Below are 24,215 nucleotides of genomic sequence, written 5' to 3'. Positions count from 1 at the left end.
ACTTTTTATGCATATAATACTATAATAGTATTAGTTTAAAATTATTTTTACCTACAATAGAATCCAAAGTATTAGATTCATACTTTGATATTTCCACTTTAAGGTTAAATAAGCTAGTATTCGGCACCATTGTATTCATGATCAAATTTTTTACAAAAACATAGTTTTCTAAGACTAAGGTAAAATTTTGAAGGAGGTCTTAGCCTAAATATTTTGTGATTCAATATTCAAAGCAATCAATCAAAATAGGTATTTAATCAGTTAAAACGAAAATTATACATGAAAAAAAGTAGGAAAATACAAAAATGACCAAATAAGCAAAAAATATAAATAAAACATATAATTATCATAATTTTCAAATATAGGTATTGTTCAAAAAATAATTATTATAATAATTAATTGATATTATATATAACTCAAATACAATATAATATCATGTACACACATTTCATATAATATTTATCTTAATCGAACCAATAATAAATTAAAACAAATCACAATTGACGTACATAAATATAACGAAAAAAACATGTAATAATATAACGCTTAACCGTCCTTTAGAACCGTATTTATCCATTTGTGGTTCGACTTGACTCGATCGTAAAGCCTTGGTCTCATCATGCCGTCTGCTGAACATGCAATGCGCCAGTTAGTGACACCCACCAATACCCAGCTCTTCTTATTAGCCGATAGGCACATCATTGGACTTCCAGCAAATTCCTCTTCTGTACAATCGTTATGGTCGTATATCGAATCGTAGCACAGCCCATTCACCGTCGTGATGCTGATGTTGGTACAGCTGTCCATCGAACTTTCTTTAACCTCGATCCGCTGAAGGCTGTCTCCTATAAAATTCAAATAAGCATATCCAATAACATCGATAAATGTTACAACGATAGGAATAGTATCATATTGTAATCATTTATTTAAATTATTTTACAATATTATATGGAAAAAAAACTAACGGTTTTTCGCCCATCCCAACGTCTGGCAGTGTAGATACGGGACATCGCTCGTCTGCTCGTCGTTCAGGCACACCGGCCGAATGTGATCGGAATACGTGACCGGTGAACTTAATTTGACCAAAACCAACGTGCTTCCTTCCACGGGTGACTTGACCATTCCGACAATATGCCGTTCTTGTTGCCAAGGCGACACGGCGTTCAACCTCACCGCTCCTAAGCGCGCCACCCATTCGGCTTTGCTTTGCCTAAATAACCACACACAAAGGTTTTATACATAGTTTATATAGTTTATTCTACATACAAAATTATCGGTGATACGCGACTGCGGACGGTACTTATAAGAGCGACCTTTTTAATAACACGGTTGTGAACGTAAATGGTAAATAGTTTAATTATGAGTCCTGGGCATGTGGGAATTCTTAGCATATTAAAATTATTTTTATTAAATTAATTATTCAGAGTTATAATGATTATAGAAACTTTTATTCAAAGATTATTAATTATGTATTGTTTATGCATATAATAACAATAACTAGTGAGTCGCTAGTAATACCTTTAATTATAATTTTTAAAACGCAATTGATGTATCATCTGCAGCGGGATTCCATATATTTTATTAGGTACCTATTATATGTACAAAAAAATATAATTCAATAATTACCCTTGGAAGCACGAAGCACTGGTGAGTAACCATTCGGAAGATATGAGACTACCGTCGCAAACATGAGTTCCACTTTTGTAGAGAACTGCGTGCCACGGCCAGTCCCCGTGGGAAGCCATTTTGTTCAAACCATCGATACCGTGTTTCTGTCTCCTGTTTGTCTGTATTCCGCAAACTATATAAAAATATACAAGTGTTATTGAAAAAAAAAAACTTAAATACGAAGGATTTCAGATGACATAAGAGAGTATATACGAGTAAATATCACGTATGTATATTATATAGGACTATTATTGCTTACCTGCGTCGTTGCACGCGACTCGCAGAACTTTTCTACTGGGACACGTGCCCAGGTTAAAAGTTATCTCGCTGGCGAATGGATCCACGACGTGCGCATATCGTGCAGAAGAACCGGAAGTCGTTGTTTGCAAGTCTTCATCGTCGACAATTTCGACACTTGTCAGATTGCTATAAAAAATATATGGCTGTTGTTGTACGCGAATGATATTATAGTAATAATAGCAGTACACTGTTATATTGGACAGAATAACGTTGTATATAGATATATTAAACAGTTGGACTTGGTTAATTCGAAATTTTACCCAGTCCCTAGAATTTTCTATTATCGCATTGTCCTTGGATAACTTGAACTTTTTGGCCAGATCCCTTTATGTATTACGTCTCTATTGATTTATGTGTAAATGACTTACATAAGTGGGACATATTTTTATTTTTATTATTATTTTTTTTTTTTTGATATATTACTTATTTATAATTAATTGTGTTTTTACGGATTGGCACCTCTGCAGCTGCAGGGATTTATTATTTTAGGAAATGCTGCCGGTGTTGAGAAGGTGTGTGACTTACCGGTAGTTTAACGTACGACAGAGTGACGTTGCGATTGTTTGGAGCGCTACGGACATCTTTTCGTTTGGAATGTCCGTTTGAAAATTAGCTGCACACAACTTGCCCGACATTCCTTGTTCGACGAAAAACACGAAACCTTCAGTCGGATACGAGTCGATAGTGGCCAATGGCAGCATTTGGTCTACAGACCTGCCAGTTGACGAGATCAGTACTAAATGCAAAATAAAATATACTTGTATTTTTCATAATATAATAATATACATAATCGCGCATATAATATTTCCACAGTTCATAAGAAATAAATAATTAAATGGCCATTCACTAAATAATAAATATTCGTGAGTACTTATGATGAATGTGCATTATATAGTTACTAGTTAGTAAGGTATTCGTAATTCGTATTGTATTTACTTTACACCTTCCCACTTAAAACATTTTTTTAATTATTTAACTTTATAGAATTGTACGTTTGACCTGTGTTTATTTTGCCATTCGTATTCGGTTTATTTAATTACTTAATTTTATTATACTTGCAGGAATATACTTCAGACCTAGAGACGTTCATGGGATATTATAAAAATTGATTCGTTAAATCAAATCAAAATTTGTCTCATATAGATAATTATGCGGACGCATGACATTATAGATTAGACACGTAGTTTGGTATGAATTATTTATGTATTAAATATATGTAAGTAGGCACATTTATTTTTTAAATTATATGCACAATATTTGTTAAACGTCAATAAAAACCCAATTTTTTTAAATAACTCGCTTTTAATCGTGTTGCAGTGCTAACGCAGTATAATCTAGGATCTAAAGATAATTATAATTGTTGTGGGGGGCGCAATAACACTACAATAATTATACTGGTCTGTTGATCTGTATTATACGTTTAGGAGGTTTGGAGCGAAACTTGCGAAATGTAACGAGACGATTATCGATAATCCATCTGTCTCACATAGTGGCATAGCCAGGAATTATCCAAAAAAGGGGAGGTTATCTTTTTGCACATCACTAAAATCGTTTAACCATATGGATTCGTACTTCGTTTTTGTCATATAACGTTCTATGTTTTTGTGGTACGAGTGTTTATAATATGTATTAATATTTAATATGTTATCACTGCGACACTGCGACGCTCCATTATACAATCAAAACTTATGAGTAATCACTGTATCCTTTTTTTAGCCAAGGGGTGGGAGGTTGAACCCCTAACCCCCCTGATCTCATCTCTCATACGATACTTGACTAAAGTTATGCGAATAATACGTGTATAACATTATAATTAAGTAGGTACTCACGACAATTGCGTTCGTCGGCTTCACCCGGGCAATCGACCACACCGTCGCACCGAGACAGGGCCGGGATACACGTCCGGGATGTGATGCAGTGCAGATAGCCAGCGGGACAGTAACCACAAGTCGTCTCGTCCGACATGTCGGGACAGTCTAGAACGCCATCGCACAGTCGGCCCGACAACCCGGTGGTCCGGAGCTTGTAATCGCAGCCGGGCTTGGATGTGCATGTCGATCCGATGTTGCTGTAATCGGGCAACTTAGCGCAGTCAAAACCGGCCAACAATTTTTCTGGTATCCGGTGGCCGCAGCCCGTGGTGAACAGCCGGCAGCTGTGCTTGCATGGCAACGTCATCTCGTCCCGGTCGAGGTTGCTGTCAGGTTTGCACGCCGGTTGCAGCAGCTGACAAACGAAGTCCAGCGTTCTCTGGTAACATTCTGCGTCAACCAGATCTCTGCGGAGAGGTAAATAGAAACCAAATGTGTATTATATAGTGTATAGTTAGATAAACAGGCATATTATGACAATATTATGCGACGGTCACTGCCAGGGCCATGATATACATTTAATGCACTTGCTATTGGAAATATGGTTCGTCTTAAAATTAAATCCTAGTGCATTCATAAACATCATGTAACTTAATTTATTTTCATTTTTTAAATTGTAAATTATTATTTTAAATAATTTTGGAAATCTAAATTTTTTAATTCTTTTTCTTGTTGATAATTACATCATATTCGTGTTTAATTGGTTCTTATAATATGATAACTTTACGAAATCAATTTTTTGTGTTTCAAATTTAATTTTTTAGTGTCGTCCTTATGGAATGTAATTTTTTCTAATTCACCGATTTAAACTGTTTAGGTATTTGATAAAAATTAAGAAGACTGAATCGAAATTATTTACCAATTTGAATGTATTTTAAATTTCTTTAATATGTTCCAATGGGGTAATTTAAATGATGAATTAAAGATAGGATTATACGGAAGTGGTTAGTCTTTGTCGGACGCAATTAGACAAACCTTTGTTAATATGCATGCACGTAAATGTATACATATTCCATACGTATAAAGTTACATACTTATTATTGTGAATTAACAATTGGTAAAATATAAGTATATGCTGTAAAATAACCTCAAGACGGGTATGCACGTACATAATAATTCTAAAAAATATATAAACTATATAAAAACTTACTAGATACTATATACATACATATAGTAAATACCCAGGTACCTTCCAACCATGGTGTAAAAAAAAAATATTACAAAAAATGCTCAAAATCAATTTTTTTTATTATTTAAGAAAAAAAAATTAAAATTCGTAAATAACTACTTTGTAGAAATATTATCAAACATTATATAAATAAAGCATATGATTAAATAACTTAATTACAACATATTATTAATCATGAAATATTTTTTAGTTGGATTTTGAATTAAAGAGAGCAATTTATATTTTCATAACATACTTTTATATAGTTATATAGCATAATATTACTGTAAAATATAATTATATAGTTTTTAGTTTATTACAACCAAATAACTAATGATAATTCAATATTTTATTATAGGTAATAATAAATAACACGCTAATCGTTAAAATTGTTTATTTGTATTGTATTATTGTTCAGTATATCCACTATGAACTGCTATGCATAAGTCAGTTTTACTGCCATGTAGTTCTTTATGACGAAATTAGAGCTATAATTAAATAGTATGCCAGTATTTCTAGCAATACGTTATTTTGTTACAAAGATCATGGACCAATAAAATTGACTTGTGTAGTTAAAAATGTATAATAGAGAAATAGATGATATATTGAACAATATTATAAAATAAAATAAAAAAACATTAAACATTTAAGGTAGAAGTGTGTTATTTACCTACTGAATTAGCATCAGGAATTAATGTGTAAAACAAAATGAAAGTCATTCAATTTTACAATATGTATGCTGTATTTTTTAAAATATAAGTTGCTTTTAAAATTCAAATTTAACCAATTTCAAAAAAATGTTCTCCCTGTTATAATTTTTTATACCATATAGTGAAGGCTGGGAAGCATTAGTCATATATGTATATAACTATATAACATAAAAAAAAAAACTGCGCAAGAATATCTGCATTATATTTTGAATTAGAGTTAATGCCAATTAATTGATATATTACTGTATTTATAGCTATAAAAACTAACATCTTGAACATTTAAGAACAGATAATAGGTATACTTTTCGTTCAGCGATTCACTTTTAGTTTTTACAATAATTTGGTATAATAAGTATATTAAACCAACATCAAGACCCCAATACACATGCAGTTGTAACTAAGGGTATAACTAACCTGAATGCAATCAAATCGTCGTGAATTTCATCCAAATTTTTATGTCCAAACTGATTAGGATAACTCGTCAAATTATACTCCAAAACAGATTTACACAAATTCAGTCTTACTGGCGTGCATCGTCTAGGGGGCGGTATAGTTGGATGGAATTCAGTGGTTGATATTTCTGGTGCCATTGTCGATGGTTTTGTAGATAACAAAGCATTGTTGGTAATGTGTTTGATGTGCAAACTCCCGGGGACGATTTTCGTCGAAGGGTATAAACGACGAAATGCTGATAATATTTCTTCCACTGTAACAGACGCTGTCCATCTGACTGGTTCAAATCTCAACCAGAAGTTCACTTTCAAGTTGCCTTCATCGCTGAAAATAAAAAATAAAATTATGAATTTTACTCACCATATTTGTAATTTTTCATACCTATTCTATTGCCTGTTATAATGGATACACGCATTATATGATTAATTAAATATTATAATTCTTACGGTTCGAGAGAAATGATTTCGGCGTCAATGAATTTTTTCTGTATCGGACTACTGTTTATTATGTTTCTTATTAAATGTGTGTAGTTCAAGACGAAACGTTGATAGTCTTGACTATCTGGGTTGTCATAGTCGATTAAATCAATTCCTTTTTCATCTGCTCTCAAATCTCCTCTAAATATCTTTTCTTCGCCGTTATACGTACGTTGTAAATAATCATCTGAAACCATATTAATTATACTTAAAGCACGTTATTTTGATATTCATAAATATACGCAATCAATAGTACCAAAATTAAGTACCGTTTTAATACTAAAGTATAGATGCTCATTTCAACTACCTAATTGGTTATAAAATTTCACGGTTATCTACTATAATATCATATCAATAGTCTTAAAATAAATAACTAAGTCTTAAAGTTATAATTGATTATTTAATAACTTTTTTTTCTGCGTAACTTGAGCGTTTAATTATATGTCCAAGTCTTATTATATTTTAGATTTATCTTAAACTAAATAATTGATTTAATATCTTAAAAATAATAAATTATCTTCTGAAAAAAAACTCAGAAGATAAGTATTCTATTTGAATGTTGATTATGTTGATTATTACCATTCACAATTATTATGTTGTATAATGGACCAATAATATATTTTTAATTTAAATTTAATTTAATAATTCGCATTATAGTCAGATTTGAGCTGTGTAAACGTACATAATACTGTTGGTAATTTTTGCCCATAAACTGAGGAATTTGATGCAGAAGCGTCCTTAAGGAAATTTGGTTAGTGTATGACAACATAATTGATAAAAATCCTGATATAAATGTCATCATTCACTAGTAAATGGACATGAACAAATCTTAGGAAAAACATGTATTTTTTAAGATTTATTTTATAATAATTAGAATGTAGTAAATACTATAAATAAAACGTGATATCAAATAGCTAAATAACTATTTTTAAAACTTGGTGAGAATTGCCTTATTTCAAATGCAACTAAATATAGAAAAAGTATTAAAAAAATAAGTAGCAAATATCCCATTAAAAAATAAAATATTATAGATTAGGTACAGATATATTTAAAAAATAAAACCTTTATTTTAAATTTAAATTTATATGCTATAATAATAAAAATGGAACCTGATAAAGACATTATCAAATAAACAATACATATTTTTACTAAAGAAATGAATTTCTATAAAATATATTTAAAAACACAAAATAAATAAATTACAAAAACAAAAATTAATTTCATGTAAACCAATGGTTCAAATTTTGAGACTAAGGCTCAATGAAATAATAATATTAACGAATACATTTCTTAACTACGAATGTTCTTAAAAATAATAAGAGGTCCATTGCCTAAAAATATAAAAGACCCCTTATTAGTCACTGATTTTGGTCAAACCCAAATCAATCTGTAATCACATCCAGTCAAATATCTGTCGTTCTACAATTGTATATAACATTTTTTTACATAAATTAAAATAATTATAAAATGTCTCCCTAAAAATTCAACCTTAGGTGACAAATCTCCTATGAGGCTATGAGCCCTTTAATTTCAGTACATATTACTGATACAGTTATGATACGGTTCAACCAGCTATAACATAATGTATATTTAGTTATTAAGTTTTGGCTAAATATGTGTTGTATAAATATGCAATGGTATTTTGCTCAGCCGTGCGTGTATTATGTGTGTAACTAAAATTTAATATCGATTGTTCGTTGCATTTTTTATTCCCGAAATCATAAATCGAATCACGATCACCTAATTGCAGCCCTGCAAGACAGAAAATCAATTTCCTTTATTTATAGTTTATACACATATTAGATATATACATATTAATTCTTAAATTTTTTATTGTTATTATTATATTTACGTATTTTTTAAGCGTTTCTGTCGATGAACAAAATACAGCAATTCATGAACGTGTGTTGCATGAATAGAAAAATACAACACAATGGATACGGTCGATCATGGGTGAAAGGAAGCGCCGTTTTGTTACACTTTCAATCGGCAATAGCAAATACAAAAACTACCATATATTACACGCAATCTATACGAAATAATGTCTAATGACTACATAATGTCTATTTTATTCGTCGTAGAATACTGTACGTAAGTCACTATAGTATATTGCCTAAATAACAATAATTACGCGTTCTTTAAGAAACGCATGTTCGCATAGGAGGTATAATCAATTTCAGAATGGAAAATATTTGAGGCCATAGATGGAATCTATATAAGACGAGACGCGTAGCATACATTCATCGTGGACATACGAGAATATGAGATAAAATATAATAATGATTAAAAAATATAATATTGTGTCGACGACTTTCCAATTTTTTTATGGTGCATGCGTTACAAAGGTTTAATTTCTATTCGTTTACCCGTGGAAACTTATTTGAAAGCTAATTTACTCATTTACTGCTGCAGGTAATGATGGACAACATAATTTTTAATTTTTAAAGTTATATAAGTATTTTACACACTCTCGATGCACATTATCAACAGAAGATATAAAGAATGGAATTTATTTGAGTATTGAATAATATAACTTGTACCTAAGTTTCAATAGTAAATTAGTTGGTATTTCTATAATCAATATTTTATGGTTGGTATTTCTAATAACAAATAAAAATAGTGTTTTTACTTGAAAGTTCTTGGTTTTTTTTTCTAGCCAGTATTGGCAAAACTTTTATTTAAATGTATAGATGAAATATTTTAAAAGTTTCATATAAATGGACTAAATAATCTGGTATAAAGTTATCAATAAATCGTCAGAATTTAGTAACTATTATCAATAATTTACACGTCTATAATGTGTTCATATGATTTTGTTAAAAGTTTATTTACCTATTTTTTTTTTTATATATATATTTCTTTTCAAACCATTCAAAAACCCATTCACTTAATAAGATATATAATGACTATTGAACAATAATCACCGAAATATTTTTATGACGAAGTCGTATAAAACTGATATGCCTGCACAAATAGGAACGTTTAACTTCTGATCTTAAGATCTGACATTCCTAGAGTCTGAGAAAGTAGTATTTCTATATAAACTAACCGGTAGACGATTCTTGGTTATATACTCGTATAATAAAAACTGTATGCTATAAGCCAATACCTATACTTTATTTCATGTAACTGTTGCTATTATTAGGTATTATACTTAATTAATTGGTGAATAAGTACTAACTCTATCAATAAAAAAAAAATCCAAATTTTAGGAAACGAAACATTAACAAGCAGCTGCGTAGATACGATTTTTTTCTGAGGGGTGGTGGGGGGGGGGGGGGGGTAAATATATTTATGACTACAAGTTATTTGTTAAACTAAACGTCATTATTATTTTGTTTCAAATTGGTATTAATTCCACCTTGAAAAATGCAAAAAAAAGATTACTTTAAAAATAATCAGTATCGCAGAAGATAAAATACCAATATAAAAAGTTTTTTTTGGGTGGGGGGGGGGGGTGGAATCCCATTTCACCCACCCCATCCCCCCGTAACTACGCCACTGTTAACAAGTATAATAATACGTCAATATGAACTGAAATAGGTTTCTTTACAGAAATTAAATAGTAGATAGGCTTATTTAAGCAGATGATAATAATAAGTGCATTTTGATGAATTAAGTAACCCGTAGGATAATGTGTATAGCTGTACCTATAGGTATTCAGACAGATCAATGGTTTTTGTTTTATATAATTCACTATATTCATAATATATATAAACTGAATTCTGATGGTTATTGAACCGAATAAACATTATAATCCAAATGAAATAAGACAAAACATCCGATGAAATCATTTATCTGTATTCTTTACCTATACAATCCCATAAAATGCTTTTTTGCACGGTGTCAAAAAACGTCATTTCGTTCCAAAGATAAAAAAAAAACCTACCTATATAAAACCCGTTAGCCAAAACTGAAGATTGTAATTTGTATCTAATAAAGAACTATTCATCAACGAATGCTCATTTTTTAATCATTCAGCGGTGTTATAGTTAACTATTTCAATTAACGTTTTAATCGATTAATAATAAAACGATTGCTTCATGGGAGAGTAGTCGATTAAACGAAATACCTGTGCAGCTGTGTAATGTGTAAACAATAATAATATTACAATACTTAATAAACATTAAATAATAATATGTTATCTATGTAGGTAATAGGAAATAATATAACCTTAATATACATATCCTGCCTTTGCCTTAACATTTAACATATATTTTAACTGTCAGATATTAAACTTACAAAATGTAATATAATTTGTAAAAACTAAAAAGTATATAAAATATAAATAATTGTAAAATGTATTTTTTTTTTTTGCTTAATTATGTGTAGCTTAACATTTTTTTTATTTTACGATGATTATTATGAATCTTAAATACAATATAATAACACATTAATAGATATATTTCCTTGGAAAACAGTTTTACTTAAATAAGATACACACTCACACATTGTATATGATCCACATACTCGTAATATAATATATATTACATAATTAATAAAACTCTTCAGATTGGTATACGATTGAAATAAATCGCAAAGTAGGTACTATTACATATCGAAATATACTCAAACACATGATTTTAGTTGAAAAAATATAATACTATGCTTATACACCACACACAGTATATTATTAAATTCAATTCAATTTATGCTACTTTATATATGCTTCGATAAATAATATACATTTTGATCATTCAAATCGTGGATCTAGATTAGATATTGTGTACAATTTAAACGCAGGAAGGTGCCTATTTTTTGCTGTTAAATAATACTATAATAAAAATATAACATGTAGGTACGTAAAGGTTTATGTGTAATAAATAATAGTACCTACTACCAAGGCAACGAGGTACCTACTAAAATATTACATATTTACGAGTAGGTACGTATATAGCCATGTAGGTATTCGGTATCCATTCGATTAGCTACACCCTACACGTATCTTTACTTTGAATACACTTCAATAACACAAATTATTTCAGCATTGTAGGTTTTAATTTAGATAGAACAACAATATTGTTTTTATAATTTACCTATACCTACCTATGTATTATAAAATCAGTAATACTACATAAAAACCTATTCATTTCGTTACAATAAATTTAAAACTACGCGGTGTGGGTTAACATTTTGTAGTCAACTTGTTGATATTGGTGGCGAAATAAGAAAATAGTAATGATAATGTGATACATTTATAAATGTATAGCGGATTACCTAATATATCATTTAGGACTATATGAAACTGAGTTTATAGCTCAAAGAAACCAATCTTGTGGTACACTGATGGATTTGATATTTTAATAAACATTTTTATACCGTGATTTATCGATCAAATAGATGACCTGGTTGCTAGATGATAGAGAATGCAATTATAACCTTACAATGCAACGAGGGAAATATATACCTATAATAATACAACTGAATCAAAATACTTATAAATCATAATTGTCATCGTAAAGTCAATACCTATCTAACAATGTAAAAAAATATTGAAAAAATCATGACACTGATAGCTTTGAAATGAATTTTATTAATTCTTATTTATCAATCAATAGCCGATCTATTAGATATATTAGATTACCACAGTAAAAATAATTTATAAATTTTATATTTGAAATGATTAGTAAGTAATACATTATACATTTATAATGGAGAATTAGTGTATATTTAGCAAGATAAAATTATTATTGTAAATTAAAAATTATAATTTGTAACCAAAATTAAATACTTACATCCTGCATATAAGGATAGTGAAAATATCAACATAAACACTAATATCGTTTCGATTATGCAACACCTCCATCGATATCTTTGGCTGAATTTTCTAGTAAATTTGAGTTCGCTGTCAGTCGTTGAAGCGTAGGAACTCGTTGCACCACTTGTAACTGATACCTAAAAATTAATCATAAAACTCGTTAAAAAAAAAATGTTTAAAAAGTGCACACATATCTATGCAAATATATCTAGTTATTATGGTTTATCACAATGAGAACCAAAAAATATTTAAAATAGTGTATTAAAATGTATAATATGATATGTCAACATATAAAACAGATTTAATATTGAAATATTATGTTACTTAATATATGAATTTGGTAGAGTAACGTATAATAACAGTCCTAACTTATAGTTATCACCGCCTATAACGGCTATAACCATCATTTTTAATTTAACATCTGATTTTTCTATCCAAAATTCTTATCTAAAACATATTATATTCTAGATTCTGAGCGGAGCGAGAAATGTATTGGTTTTACAATTATGTTTATTTCTTTTTCTTTTCTTTTCTGTAAGCACTTTTTCGCCCACCAGAGGTGGTTTGAATGTATTATACTTAGTGGTGGCAGTGGTGCAAGACAATATATAGACACCCACTCAACCCCCCCCCCCCACCACCACCATAATAATAGAAATTACAAACAAATATTTTTTAATAAATTTATAGTTTATAATTATAAGGCCCTTATATTCTTAACTCGACGCTTTCAGCAGTTTCAGCCACAATTATCATTTATCATATGTCATTGATTAGGTACTTTATTACTTTTTTCATTTATTGAACATTAAAATTAAACATTGCGGTCAGCACATGCTCAACCAAGACTACTCACCCCCCTAACATTGGTGGTGCAATGCACCAAAAATAGTATACTCAAACCGCCTCTGTCGCCCTCTAAACTTACTCAAAAGTATCAAGGGCATACGAATATATGTACGAACAGTTATTAACAATTATACAAGTGCATTGATTATTCTATGATTAGATTGGTTAGATTAAGTTTTATAACTAGGTATATGTGCAGTACTAATTTATTGAAAGAGGTGTTTTTTTTTACAATTCACAATACATTTGGTTAATGTGATAGTTTAGTATACAGTTTAAGTTTTATAATAATGGAAATAAAATAAACATATTTTTTTGGATCTGGTAATATAATAATAATATGAAACCCTGAAGGAAAATTCCTTGAAACGTTCTGAAATTATAGACAATGTTATGCTATACAGAAAGTCAATCTAGTTGAGTATAGAAACTATATTCTAGTAGGGGTGGAAAATTAAAAATGAACCTGTTGGTAGGTATAAGTAATCATATCAAATCGCAAAATTTGATTCAAACACTAAAACTTTTTTTGATAATTTCGGTTACGTGGTTGAAGAGTACAACAATTTAAGTAGTACCTAACTAGTAACCACACTATACTATTATGATATCATAAAAGTTATGCAAGAGTACCTATTTTATTGCTCCGTGGTGCGTAGAAATACCGGTAAGAGATGCACAATGGAAGGTCGAAATCGTTGAACTGGATATTATATATATTATGTTTATATATATACACTGCACATATTATATAGGAAGATTTTAAATCACGGTCAATGCCGACACATTGGTAGTTTGATGAGCCCACGATATCCTGGCAATTGTTATTATTGCTGTTGCTATAACCGTTTAGCTATAATAGATACGCCTATATTACACATTTACGTATAAATACAAAATGAATGTATAATCATTTATAAGTAGGTCAAAGAACGCGTGGAAAACGAGTAAAATAATATCATTATAATATTGCTAATTTTAAAGATATTATATATCCTATTCAGTATTCAGGTTATAACTTATAATACATTTTATAATATTTTAGTATCTGAAGTTATACATATGTCCTATATTATAGGAATACTTACCAGCATTGTAATATTATAGTGCAGACGCAAAATGATTTATACATGACCAATAATGTTTAAAGTAAATTTTTATAAAATAATATTTTTTCTTCAAATAATACACATCTTATGTGTCTACCTATTACGTACAATATTTTACGTATATTAAAGTGTAATATGAAATATTATAAACAATACATTTACTAAACCATTAACCATTTGATAACTGCATGTATGTGTAATACTTATTAATTATTATGTATTATATTTAGTTCCAAACAAATAGAAAAAAACGGGACTTAATTTGTTAAAAGTTAATTTGTTTTCGCTTAACTAGTTTCATTTATTTTTATCATTTAATTTCTAAAAATAATTAATTTAGTAAAAATTTTAAAAAATAAATATAATATATTCTTATCATTCTATGTATTATAACACGATTTTAAACAAACATAATAATGTAATTAATTTCTTGATGTTACAGGCTATTGGCATATATTAAACCGTTAATAATTGCCATATTATTACATATTATATCGGCACAATTTAAAAGAATTAAAAAATCTGCCAAAAAAAAAAAATAATTATAATAATAATCTTACGTTCCAATGTATTATTATTTATTATTTTAAGCGACATGTGACATCATGACTAGTCAAAATTAATTTTATGTTCAACAAAAATATAGGTTAATATAATATAATATTATAATAAACCAACGTTTTTTATCGAATTAGAACATACCTATTCCTATATAATAATTACAGACTAGGCATAGTTATAAAAATAATATAAAAATTAATATATTAATATTTATTATATTATAATATATAATTCTTAATTCTTAATCTAGAATTAAGTGTAAATTGCAATAATCTTGAATACAATTAAGTAAATCATAGCTATTTAGGTAGGTACCTTAAAACAATTATAAAAATAAATTGAGAGCAATTATATAAATTTCTATAAATTATTATGCATATACATCCGTAGAAATTTGATCTTATCTACAATAATTTAAAGATTTTATTTAACCGTTGAAACATAATACTTAGTAGTAATGTTTATAATATTATAATTTTATTATAATATGTATACCTAACCGAATCTATTGTATGTCTTCATTCAACGGCCTTATAGCTATATAACAAGACGATCCAATTACCGGTGAAAATATACACATTCTATAGCATCAGCTGTGTATTATAGCATTAGTAAATTATTTTTATTTATTATTTTTCACGGTTTACTTGTTTATCTATCCGTGAGATTAACAAACATCGATTTCTCGCGGGTTTTTATTAATAAATGAAAGAGGGGAGTAGGTATACTTATTGGACCCATTGCGTATATTACAGCTTTCAAGTGGGGAAGTATAGTTAGCCGATATTAAAATATTATATTATAAATAAATAATAAGACACCTCAATGAAGAGTTAATGATATTGGACAAGCCAATCGATACAAAAAGAAAACAGAGTATCATATTATTATCATAGTTGAATAACGTAATGCTCAGATATACATCAGCTGCAGAGATAATGACTGCAACTGCCATATTATATATCTCCGCGTTTAATTGTAATAATTATACTCGAAAGTGTTGATTTAAATTTTTAATTTTCAAAACCAGCTGTACCCGCAAACTGATTCATTCGTCTTGTGCGCATATAGAACTACGCACAATCATCAGTCCAATTGTCTTATGCGATTTTTTTTTCGTTTTTGAGTGAAACTTTTTTAACGAAATTAATATTCCATTGTCAAAATCGTGTTCGTGGTAAATTTTCGTGGGAGCCCCGTTTAATATAAAATTACTTGAGAAGGAAATGTCATGGTATTATAATGAAATTGAAAACTTTTACTTGAAATCTGCAATATATATATGTTCCCGTGGGAATCACGCTACGTATAGTACGTAGTTATACGTACATGATGTACGTCGCATAATTATGATTTATAATATATTTAATTTGAAAGTGTAATATTTTACAAACAATTTGTTTCCCATTTATATAAAAATTAAGAAAGTATCTATATTATACAAACTATACCAACCTTAATGTGAAAAATGTGCTTAAATATACAGAAAATACAATATATATATAATTTGTTTATATCGTGTGAAGGAATTTTCGTTTTAAATTTCTAAAATATTCAACAATTAAAAAATTCACCTACCTAACATTTTACAATAATTATCATTATTTTTAGATACCCTAATGAATTATTAGTTGCATACCTAGTTTGTATTATATACGTTGTAGTTATAGGTACAGCATAATGCATAATACATATATATATATATATATTATATTATCTAACGTACACAAAAAAAAAATATAACAGTAGGTAATGGTTTTATTACATCGAGAACTAAAATGTTGGACCTAAATGCAAAAAATCAGTTTTTAAATAGGTACAAAAAGATATAATCTAAATATAATCAAAATATTTCACCTGATCTATATTACAAACAGTTAGCAAACAGCAAAGATAAAAAATAGATTCCGTCAGGAAAATAATATAATGACCCACCGGCCAATAGGTTGTTAGGTGTTTGTATCATTGTAGTAGGTAAGTAACCGTGGCCGTGGGTTCAGTGAAAAATAAAATCAAGTAAGTACCTAACTACGTAGTAACAGAGTGTCTGTGTGCAAGATAAGTGTGGATATCATCACATTTATTAATAAGTAAAATATACTTGCACAAACGTACAGTTGCACTTATAAAAGGTGATTTACGGAACAAACTCTCACTATATATTTTATAACCTAGGTACCCATATAAATTCCATTACTTCGCTTCGTCACCTCGATATATCGTTTTACGTTTAGTGAATCCTCCTTTATATTATTACACACGTAAGTATACAGTCGTATATATAGGTACTAAACATCTCATACAAATGAAAAATTATAATATTTCGATAGTAATAAATGTATATGGGAAGTGTAATAAAGTACCTACATTAACTGTCACTGCAGTTGAAAATTTCCGGCAAATGGCCAATAAAAAAAGAAAACGGTTTATCTTACATCAGAAATTTTGACCAGACCGCCGTTAATTATTTTAACTCCAATAAATATTGAACTAAAGTGGGTAAATTTTTAGAACATTACACACACACACACATATATATATATATATACACAAACGTTATACTTATATTATCTGTAGCGTTGGAATACAACTGTATACAGTACGCACATCGTTCTGACGCAACGGCCCGTAATGCGCGCGCGTTTTACGTTTACAAAGCCGGAATTATGATTATATCGTTGACCTAGTTGCGTGTTTTACCCGTACGGGCAATAATATAGTGTTTGTGTTTCACTCAGTTTCAGAGACGTCGTATAATAATGCCTATAGTCGGCCACTCCGACTCGACGACATAAAAAAAATAATAATAATAAAATAAAATAAAATAATACTACTTAACGAGTCTCGTCTCGTGTATCTGATAAATCGGACGGCGGCGTCGGAAATAACGGACGGTCGCCGGTGTACCTATACTGTATATAAGTATAAAATATAATAATATCTAGGTATGGATAATAATATTTTATAATAATAATAATAACAATAACACACACGCGCATACCTATATGTATATACGAAGGTAGGTACCTATGTCCTGTGAGCTGCAGTACATACTACTGCACTATAGAGAACCTGTAATAGCTAACATTATTTTAGTACATATTATTAAAATATCATATTATATTACTATTATATTGTTATACACAGTTGCCTTGATGGTTACCGGTTACGCGGTAGGTATAATAATAATTTGATCAACTTGTATATATGTTATATTTATATGTGTATATATATATGTCTATAATAATACACAACAATATACCTATACCAGTGCTATATTATGTTATAGCGGCGGCGTGGTCATGAATTTGTAGTGCAAATTTGCATAGGTTTACAGTTTACCTATCATGTCCCATATACGTGATAATATATTATCTCAAGGCTTAATATGCAGGATTTACCTATTGGCTATTATATTACTGTAATTAGCCAATATAATATAGTTTAAGAATAATGCGAGTTACATTAGCCCGTACTATACTACTATATCATATTCATATATAGGTACAAAGTGACCATAGTCAGTGGCGTACCTGTGAAAATTTTTTTTTTTTTTTTTGAGGGGGGCATAAATTAATTACATCATTTTTTATGGTTATAAATTATAGTATAATCTAAAACTGTATTATAAATTATTGTTAAATACTTAAAACATGAATCATATACTATATATACATCGATAAGTGATATCAAAAACTTTTGATGCCAAATACGATTATAATCAGTAAAAATTAAAAATATTTATTATTTGCATTATTTAAGATGGACAATGAATTTGCATTATGACATCAAAAAACTTCTTGGGAGTAAGGGCAAATGCCCCTGTTTCCCCTCCCCACTGGTACGTCACTGACCATAGGATTTTTATATAGTTGCGAATAATATAAAATAATATGTTTATATAGTGAATTTATGTAGACTATGTGATAGATTAGGTTAGGATTATATATTATTATATAGTATAATATAATATTTGTCAATTATTATTATTGAACAATGAACGCACATGATATTAAAATCCAAAATGCATATTTTAGACTGTTTTGTATCCACATGTGCCGTGTGAATCTACGTTTGTACATCTTTTTTACAGTCCATCTTTATATAGTTCCACTTGACATTGGCATACGGACATACAATATTAATGTAGGTACCTATATAATAGCCATATAGGTAGTTCAAGACCTCAGCATTAATATAAGATCAGTAAACTTTTTACCGACTCGCTATTTTCTATATAAACGTATTACTTCTTCTAGTCTCTTTGTCTAGATTATTATGAAGGTAGGTCATACAATTTTACGTACCTATAACCTATATAGTTTACAGGTTTGCGTATATATAGACAACCACCAGAATTTTTAATTTTTAAAATTTAACAGAATTCACTATACCACATATTGTATAATGTATATAGTATTGTATTCTCTCTCTATATATATTGTACGCAGGAATAAAACACAATTTGTATACTCGAATATCAATAACATTATTTAGATACTAGAAGTGCATAAATTATAAACAGGTACTCATTTACCAGCTATAGTTTTTGAATTTCAAATACACAAAGACAAACCGATATGCATTTTGCTCATCTGCGTTTGTCATATATCTGTAGATATGTAGGTTATCGGTATAAATATATTATTACTACCAACCTATTTAAATAGTCTTAACACTCCAAACATAATATAAATGTGTATGTGCACTGTACAACCATAAAAGTATTATAAGTAAACTTAGTAAACAACTTCCTTCCGAATAAATTACAACTCTATTTCCCCTAGAATGGTCATTCGTTCACGCAAACACGATACTTGCGCACTCTACAGCCTGCAGGACATCAGCTAGGTGGCAGCTGACATATCGTTAATATTATGTATGTACAAAACTACATTAGTCACTGCAACGTGGTTTCTCCTGCTTTCACGTTGATCGCGAACAAATAAATATATACATATGTACAAAGTACAAATGGATAGTATTGACGCGTGAAATTTTATATAATGTATACGCGCGTCCTTCCATATATAATAGCGTTGACCAGCTGAAGACCGTTGCGGTTTAGAGTCATGAATTAGTATTTTTTATTTATTTTTTTATTATTCTATTAACACGCAACTATCAATAGACAGCTTCATATTAGACTTGACGCATCACAGTTAGAATGAGGAACTGTAAGAAACTGTTTCCGCACGTGCATAGAACATACGTGGAATATTTTGTTTTTATAATTTTTGTTTTCATGATACGGTTATTTATTTAAATTTATAAGACGTAATGTTAGTATTTTAATATAAGTACCTAGTTGAATGATTTGACACGAAAAACAAAAGTAAAATATATTATACACGCCTAATAGGTACGGACTCATAATATTTTTGGTTTAAAACTGAATTCAATTTGGTATAATATAATCTATAGCTGCAGTTTTCTTAAAAATAAATTATTTCATGAGTAATTCACTGATTATTAATTGTAATAAATACTGTAATATTAATTAATTATGGAATATTAATAAAAATATATTCGCTTAAATTACAATATGGATGTGTCTTCTATATCGGCTGTTGGTTAAATAAACCGTAATAGCCAGATACGCGCTATGTACACAACGGATCATTACAGTTTTGTTTTTTAAGGGTACCTACTAATCATCTGTATCTATATAGTGAATTTATAGGTAATATAATAATAATCTATTGAAAAGTCTATACAAATTGCATCTTTTTGATAGATTAGTCGAAACCTATAACCAATGTTATAATTTGATACCTGCTTATAATATAATTTAAAGTGGTTAACATACATTACAAAAATATTATAGCACTTCGTCAACGAATGATTTAAATGTAGCAATTTTTATAATAACAATACTTATAAACATTCAATTCAAATTTTTTTTGTCAATTGATAAAAAAAAATGTTGTAAATATTTTAAGATGGCCCTAGTTTTTATACTAGTTTTGTTCTTATGTATTGTTTTTACATTCTTATGTTTTTCTTTGTTAAATTTAGAAAACATTTTGATCCTTTATACCTAAAAACGTGATTTCTTCAGTAAACTGATTTATAAGGCTGTATTGTGTCCTTTACCTATATTTTTACTAAATATTGAATTAAAATAAATAACTAATCTTATTTATTTTATAGTATCTTACACAAATACTGGATCTCGTTCGCAGACTCATGCAGAGTTCCTCAAATAGTATATAATAAAATGTTATAAGATAATAATATTGTAGTGTAATAATAGTTTTAGGATTTTAATATAATATAATAAAATAATTAAAATAATTAATGAATACTGTAAAAATAGGAAATAATTAAATAAGTTCAGGCAAAGGTACAATCCAAGTCACTTGTTGATTAATATCGTTAGACTTTAATTTATCATACTTAAATTATTTTCTTTATATAGGTAGTTGTACCTACTAAAAGTTACAAAACAATGAATATAATATCTTTTATTTAACTTATTTAAATAACTATTTTTAGAAAAATAATTATTTATTCAACTGTTTTCAAGAAGATATACAATCTTAATTGGTATTATATTTTATTTTTAAGCATTTCACTTAAACATGTATAATGCATACCAAATTATACTACTCAAAAGTCAAAGATAAAACGCAATAACTAATTAATTAATAAAAATTTAATTTTCGTTAAATAAATAGAACATTTCTATTACCATTTAAGAAAAACTAAATAAGGTTAAATGATATTAAATGACATTAAATGATGTTTCCAACATGAAATAGTCATAATTATTTGTTTTAAGCTATTATTACATATCGCGAAATTTCATAAAAACTTTACGAAAAAAATGGGTATACTTGGTTAGTTTAAGTAGGTACTAAGTGTAATTGTGGTAGCCAGCAAGTATACCGTATACCTTCCACCTATATTAACTATTAAAGGTACGAGATACCGATCAAAAAATATTTTTAATTTTTAATTTTACGCCTATCAGCTATACTAGTTATATTTATTTATAACTATTAATGCCTTTTTCATATACTAACCAGCATAGATTTTAACAAAAATATTTAGATTACTTTCCTCTGTGATTAATTACTATGTATGCAAGTTGATAATTATATCTTATATATTATATAGGAAATCATGTTATATCATAGATCATAGAACCCAGTACTATTTTGGCAGTGTATAATGTTATAGTCAATTAGTCTCTAGTCTAATGCATAATATATCACAATTGTAATTTTTGCTGTGTAACTTGGGTACCTATTTAACTACAAAACTCTAATACTTTGTATTATAAGAATTTTTTTATACATTTTATTGGTATCTACTCCGATTTCTAATATAGATCAGAAAATGGAATAAAACTAAATAGGACATATTATTAAAAAATGCCCTAAGTAGACTATATTAATAAACTATAAGATTAATCTTATATTTAAATAGTATATGTTGGCACATACTATTATGGTATTATAATATAATATTTCGTTTTGAATGATATGATACAAATCATTATTATCATAAAATTTTTAAAATATGAAAAAACTATAATAAACTAATTTTCAATGTTTACCTATATATATATTAAGTTAGGTTAGGTTATTATGTTAATAATTAGGTACTCACCTTTGTATCCCAGGGATTTTTTCCTGTCATATTATTTTGACGATATTTTACATTTTTTGACAAACAGTTTATTATTTATTTTTTATAAAATATAAGTGTATACTAATAATTCTATAGTAGGTTCATCATGTACTTTATAATTTACTCAAGTTTATATAATTCAAACGCTAGAGATAACGATAGCAAATATAAAGACAAATTATAATGTGTTAATTTATGTTCATAACCAAAAATAAAAAAATTCACAAAAAACGTAAATATACTAAACAGCAAACGCGCGTATTTTAGTATTTAACTATATATTATGTTCATTAAGACGTCCTCGTGAATAGACTGTATGCACATGTACTAAAAGTACCGATAGTCTTAGACTCTGAGCTGTATCCGTTTGTTAGCAGTGTGGTCGGGGAGATCACTTTCTCCGACATTTCCCCCGTTCCAATTTTTTCTTCAGTTCGGCGTTACAAGGATATGTTTTATTTTAGAAATCCATTAGTTAAATAGCCAAACTTCGAATATATATATAAATTTATATTTTGTTATAATTTCACAAAATTGTAAGAAAATAATGTATTTTTAATTTTAAACGCATTATGATTTATAAATAATATATAACATTAGTTGTACATTTTCATGACTAAACCTTTTTTAATTTTTTTTAAATCTGTACAAGAATTAGGTGTCTAAATGTCTATAGATACTACCGTATAATTTATTTGTGTAGTATTTATACTATAAATTTATGACGTTATCAGGAAGCCTCGAAAATTTAAATACGATAACAATTAGCTGTTTTATTAAATCTCTATATACATTATATACAATCATACTAAAATTGCCTATGTTTATTCTATACTTATATTCATATCCATGTTTTGCAGTGTATGTATCGCAAAATGAAAAATTTTATTATTTGGAACTAGATAAATCAAAATTCTGAATATTCAAGAGAAAAATAATTTCTTTTAATTATATTTTTGTTGATCATTATAAACAAATATGTGTTTATTAATTGCAACTACTTTTAAATGATTACATAAATTTGTTTTCCTTATTTATTTTACCTAAATAATATCATTAGGTATTAGCTAATAAATAATGTGGTTTTCATGTTATATTTAACATGCTAATAATTTTATATAATATAATATAATTGTTATTTACAATAAATAATAAATATTAAATACTAACTTTTTTAATGAAAATATATAGTTTTAAAGATTTTAAGTAGGTAATAAAAGAGTACCTACCGATATTTTTTGAAAATTGAAATAAAAAGAAAGTAAAATAATCATTTATTAACAAGTAACTTGTTATTATTTTAGTATTTTGAAAAAAATATCATAAATCATGGCATTATCTATTTTGTAATGATTATTTTCGTACTATTCAAAAACAATGTAAATTTTGTTTAGAAAATGTACACATTCTAATTTTTTAATATTATAAAATTTCAGGGACTGGAAAGAATTATCATTAACTTCCGTTTCCCATACAAATAAAGAGGTTTTTTTTCTAATTAGAAGAATATGTGAATTTGTTGATTTGAGAATATAATTATAAAACAATGGACAATGTGTACACTGTACACATATATATACGGAGTTTCACCCCATCAAGAATTTACTTATTACGACATCTCCCAAAATAATGAAGATATCAAAATTCTGGTTTT

At 28.1% G+C, this 24,215-nt stretch overlaps 1 protein-coding gene across 1 annotated transcript; it reads right to left on the bottom strand.

Annotated features, from left to right (window-relative positions):
- Window positions 1-325: 325 nt before the first annotated feature.
- LOC107167221 (atrial natriuretic peptide-converting enzyme-like) lies at window positions 326-22,884 on the bottom strand. The gene is made up of 10 exons (XM_089227138.1): window positions 22,541-22,884; window positions 12,382-12,541; window positions 6,617-6,833; window positions 6,132-6,494; window positions 3,798-4,246; window positions 2,494-2,704; window positions 1,928-2,094; window positions 1,627-1,801; window positions 966-1,210; window positions 326-845 (listed from the first exon to the last, which is right to left on the bottom strand). Exons 1-10 carry the CDS (start codon window positions 22,568-22,570, stop codon window positions 547-549), a joined length of 2,316 nt encoding a protein of 771 aa, XP_089083264.1. The 5' UTR covers window positions 22,571-22,884; the 3' UTR covers window positions 326-546.
- Between the last annotated feature and the right edge of the window lie 1,331 nt (window positions 22,885-24,215).

Source organism: Diuraphis noxia, unplaced genomic scaffold (assembly GCF_037042655.1).
Source record: "Diuraphis noxia isolate RWA-SAM2 unplaced genomic scaffold, SU_Dnox_SAM2 contig0004, whole genome shotgun sequence".
Taxonomy (NCBI): Eukaryota; Metazoa; Arthropoda; class Insecta; order Hemiptera; family Aphididae; genus Diuraphis; species Diuraphis noxia.
The sequence above is the reverse complement of the archived record's forward strand: the minus strand, read 5'-3'. Positions and strand labels throughout refer to the sequence as shown.

What these genes read in the sequence shown, in the direction of transcription:
- LOC107167221 (XM_089227138.1), bottom strand. Translation starts at nt 22,570, where the DNA reads ATGACAGGAAAAAATCCCTGGGATACAAAG. An exon ending in AGCCGACGAACGCAATTGTC is followed by an intron (nt 2,705 to 3,797) that starts GTGAGTACCTAC and finishes TTTTGCATTTAG; the next exon opens with TACTGATCTCGTCAACTGGC. An exon ending in AGTGCTTCGTGCTTCCAAGG is followed by an intron (nt 1,211 to 1,626) that starts GTAATTATTGAA and finishes GTGGTTATTTAG; the next exon opens with GCAAAGCAAAGCCGAATGGG.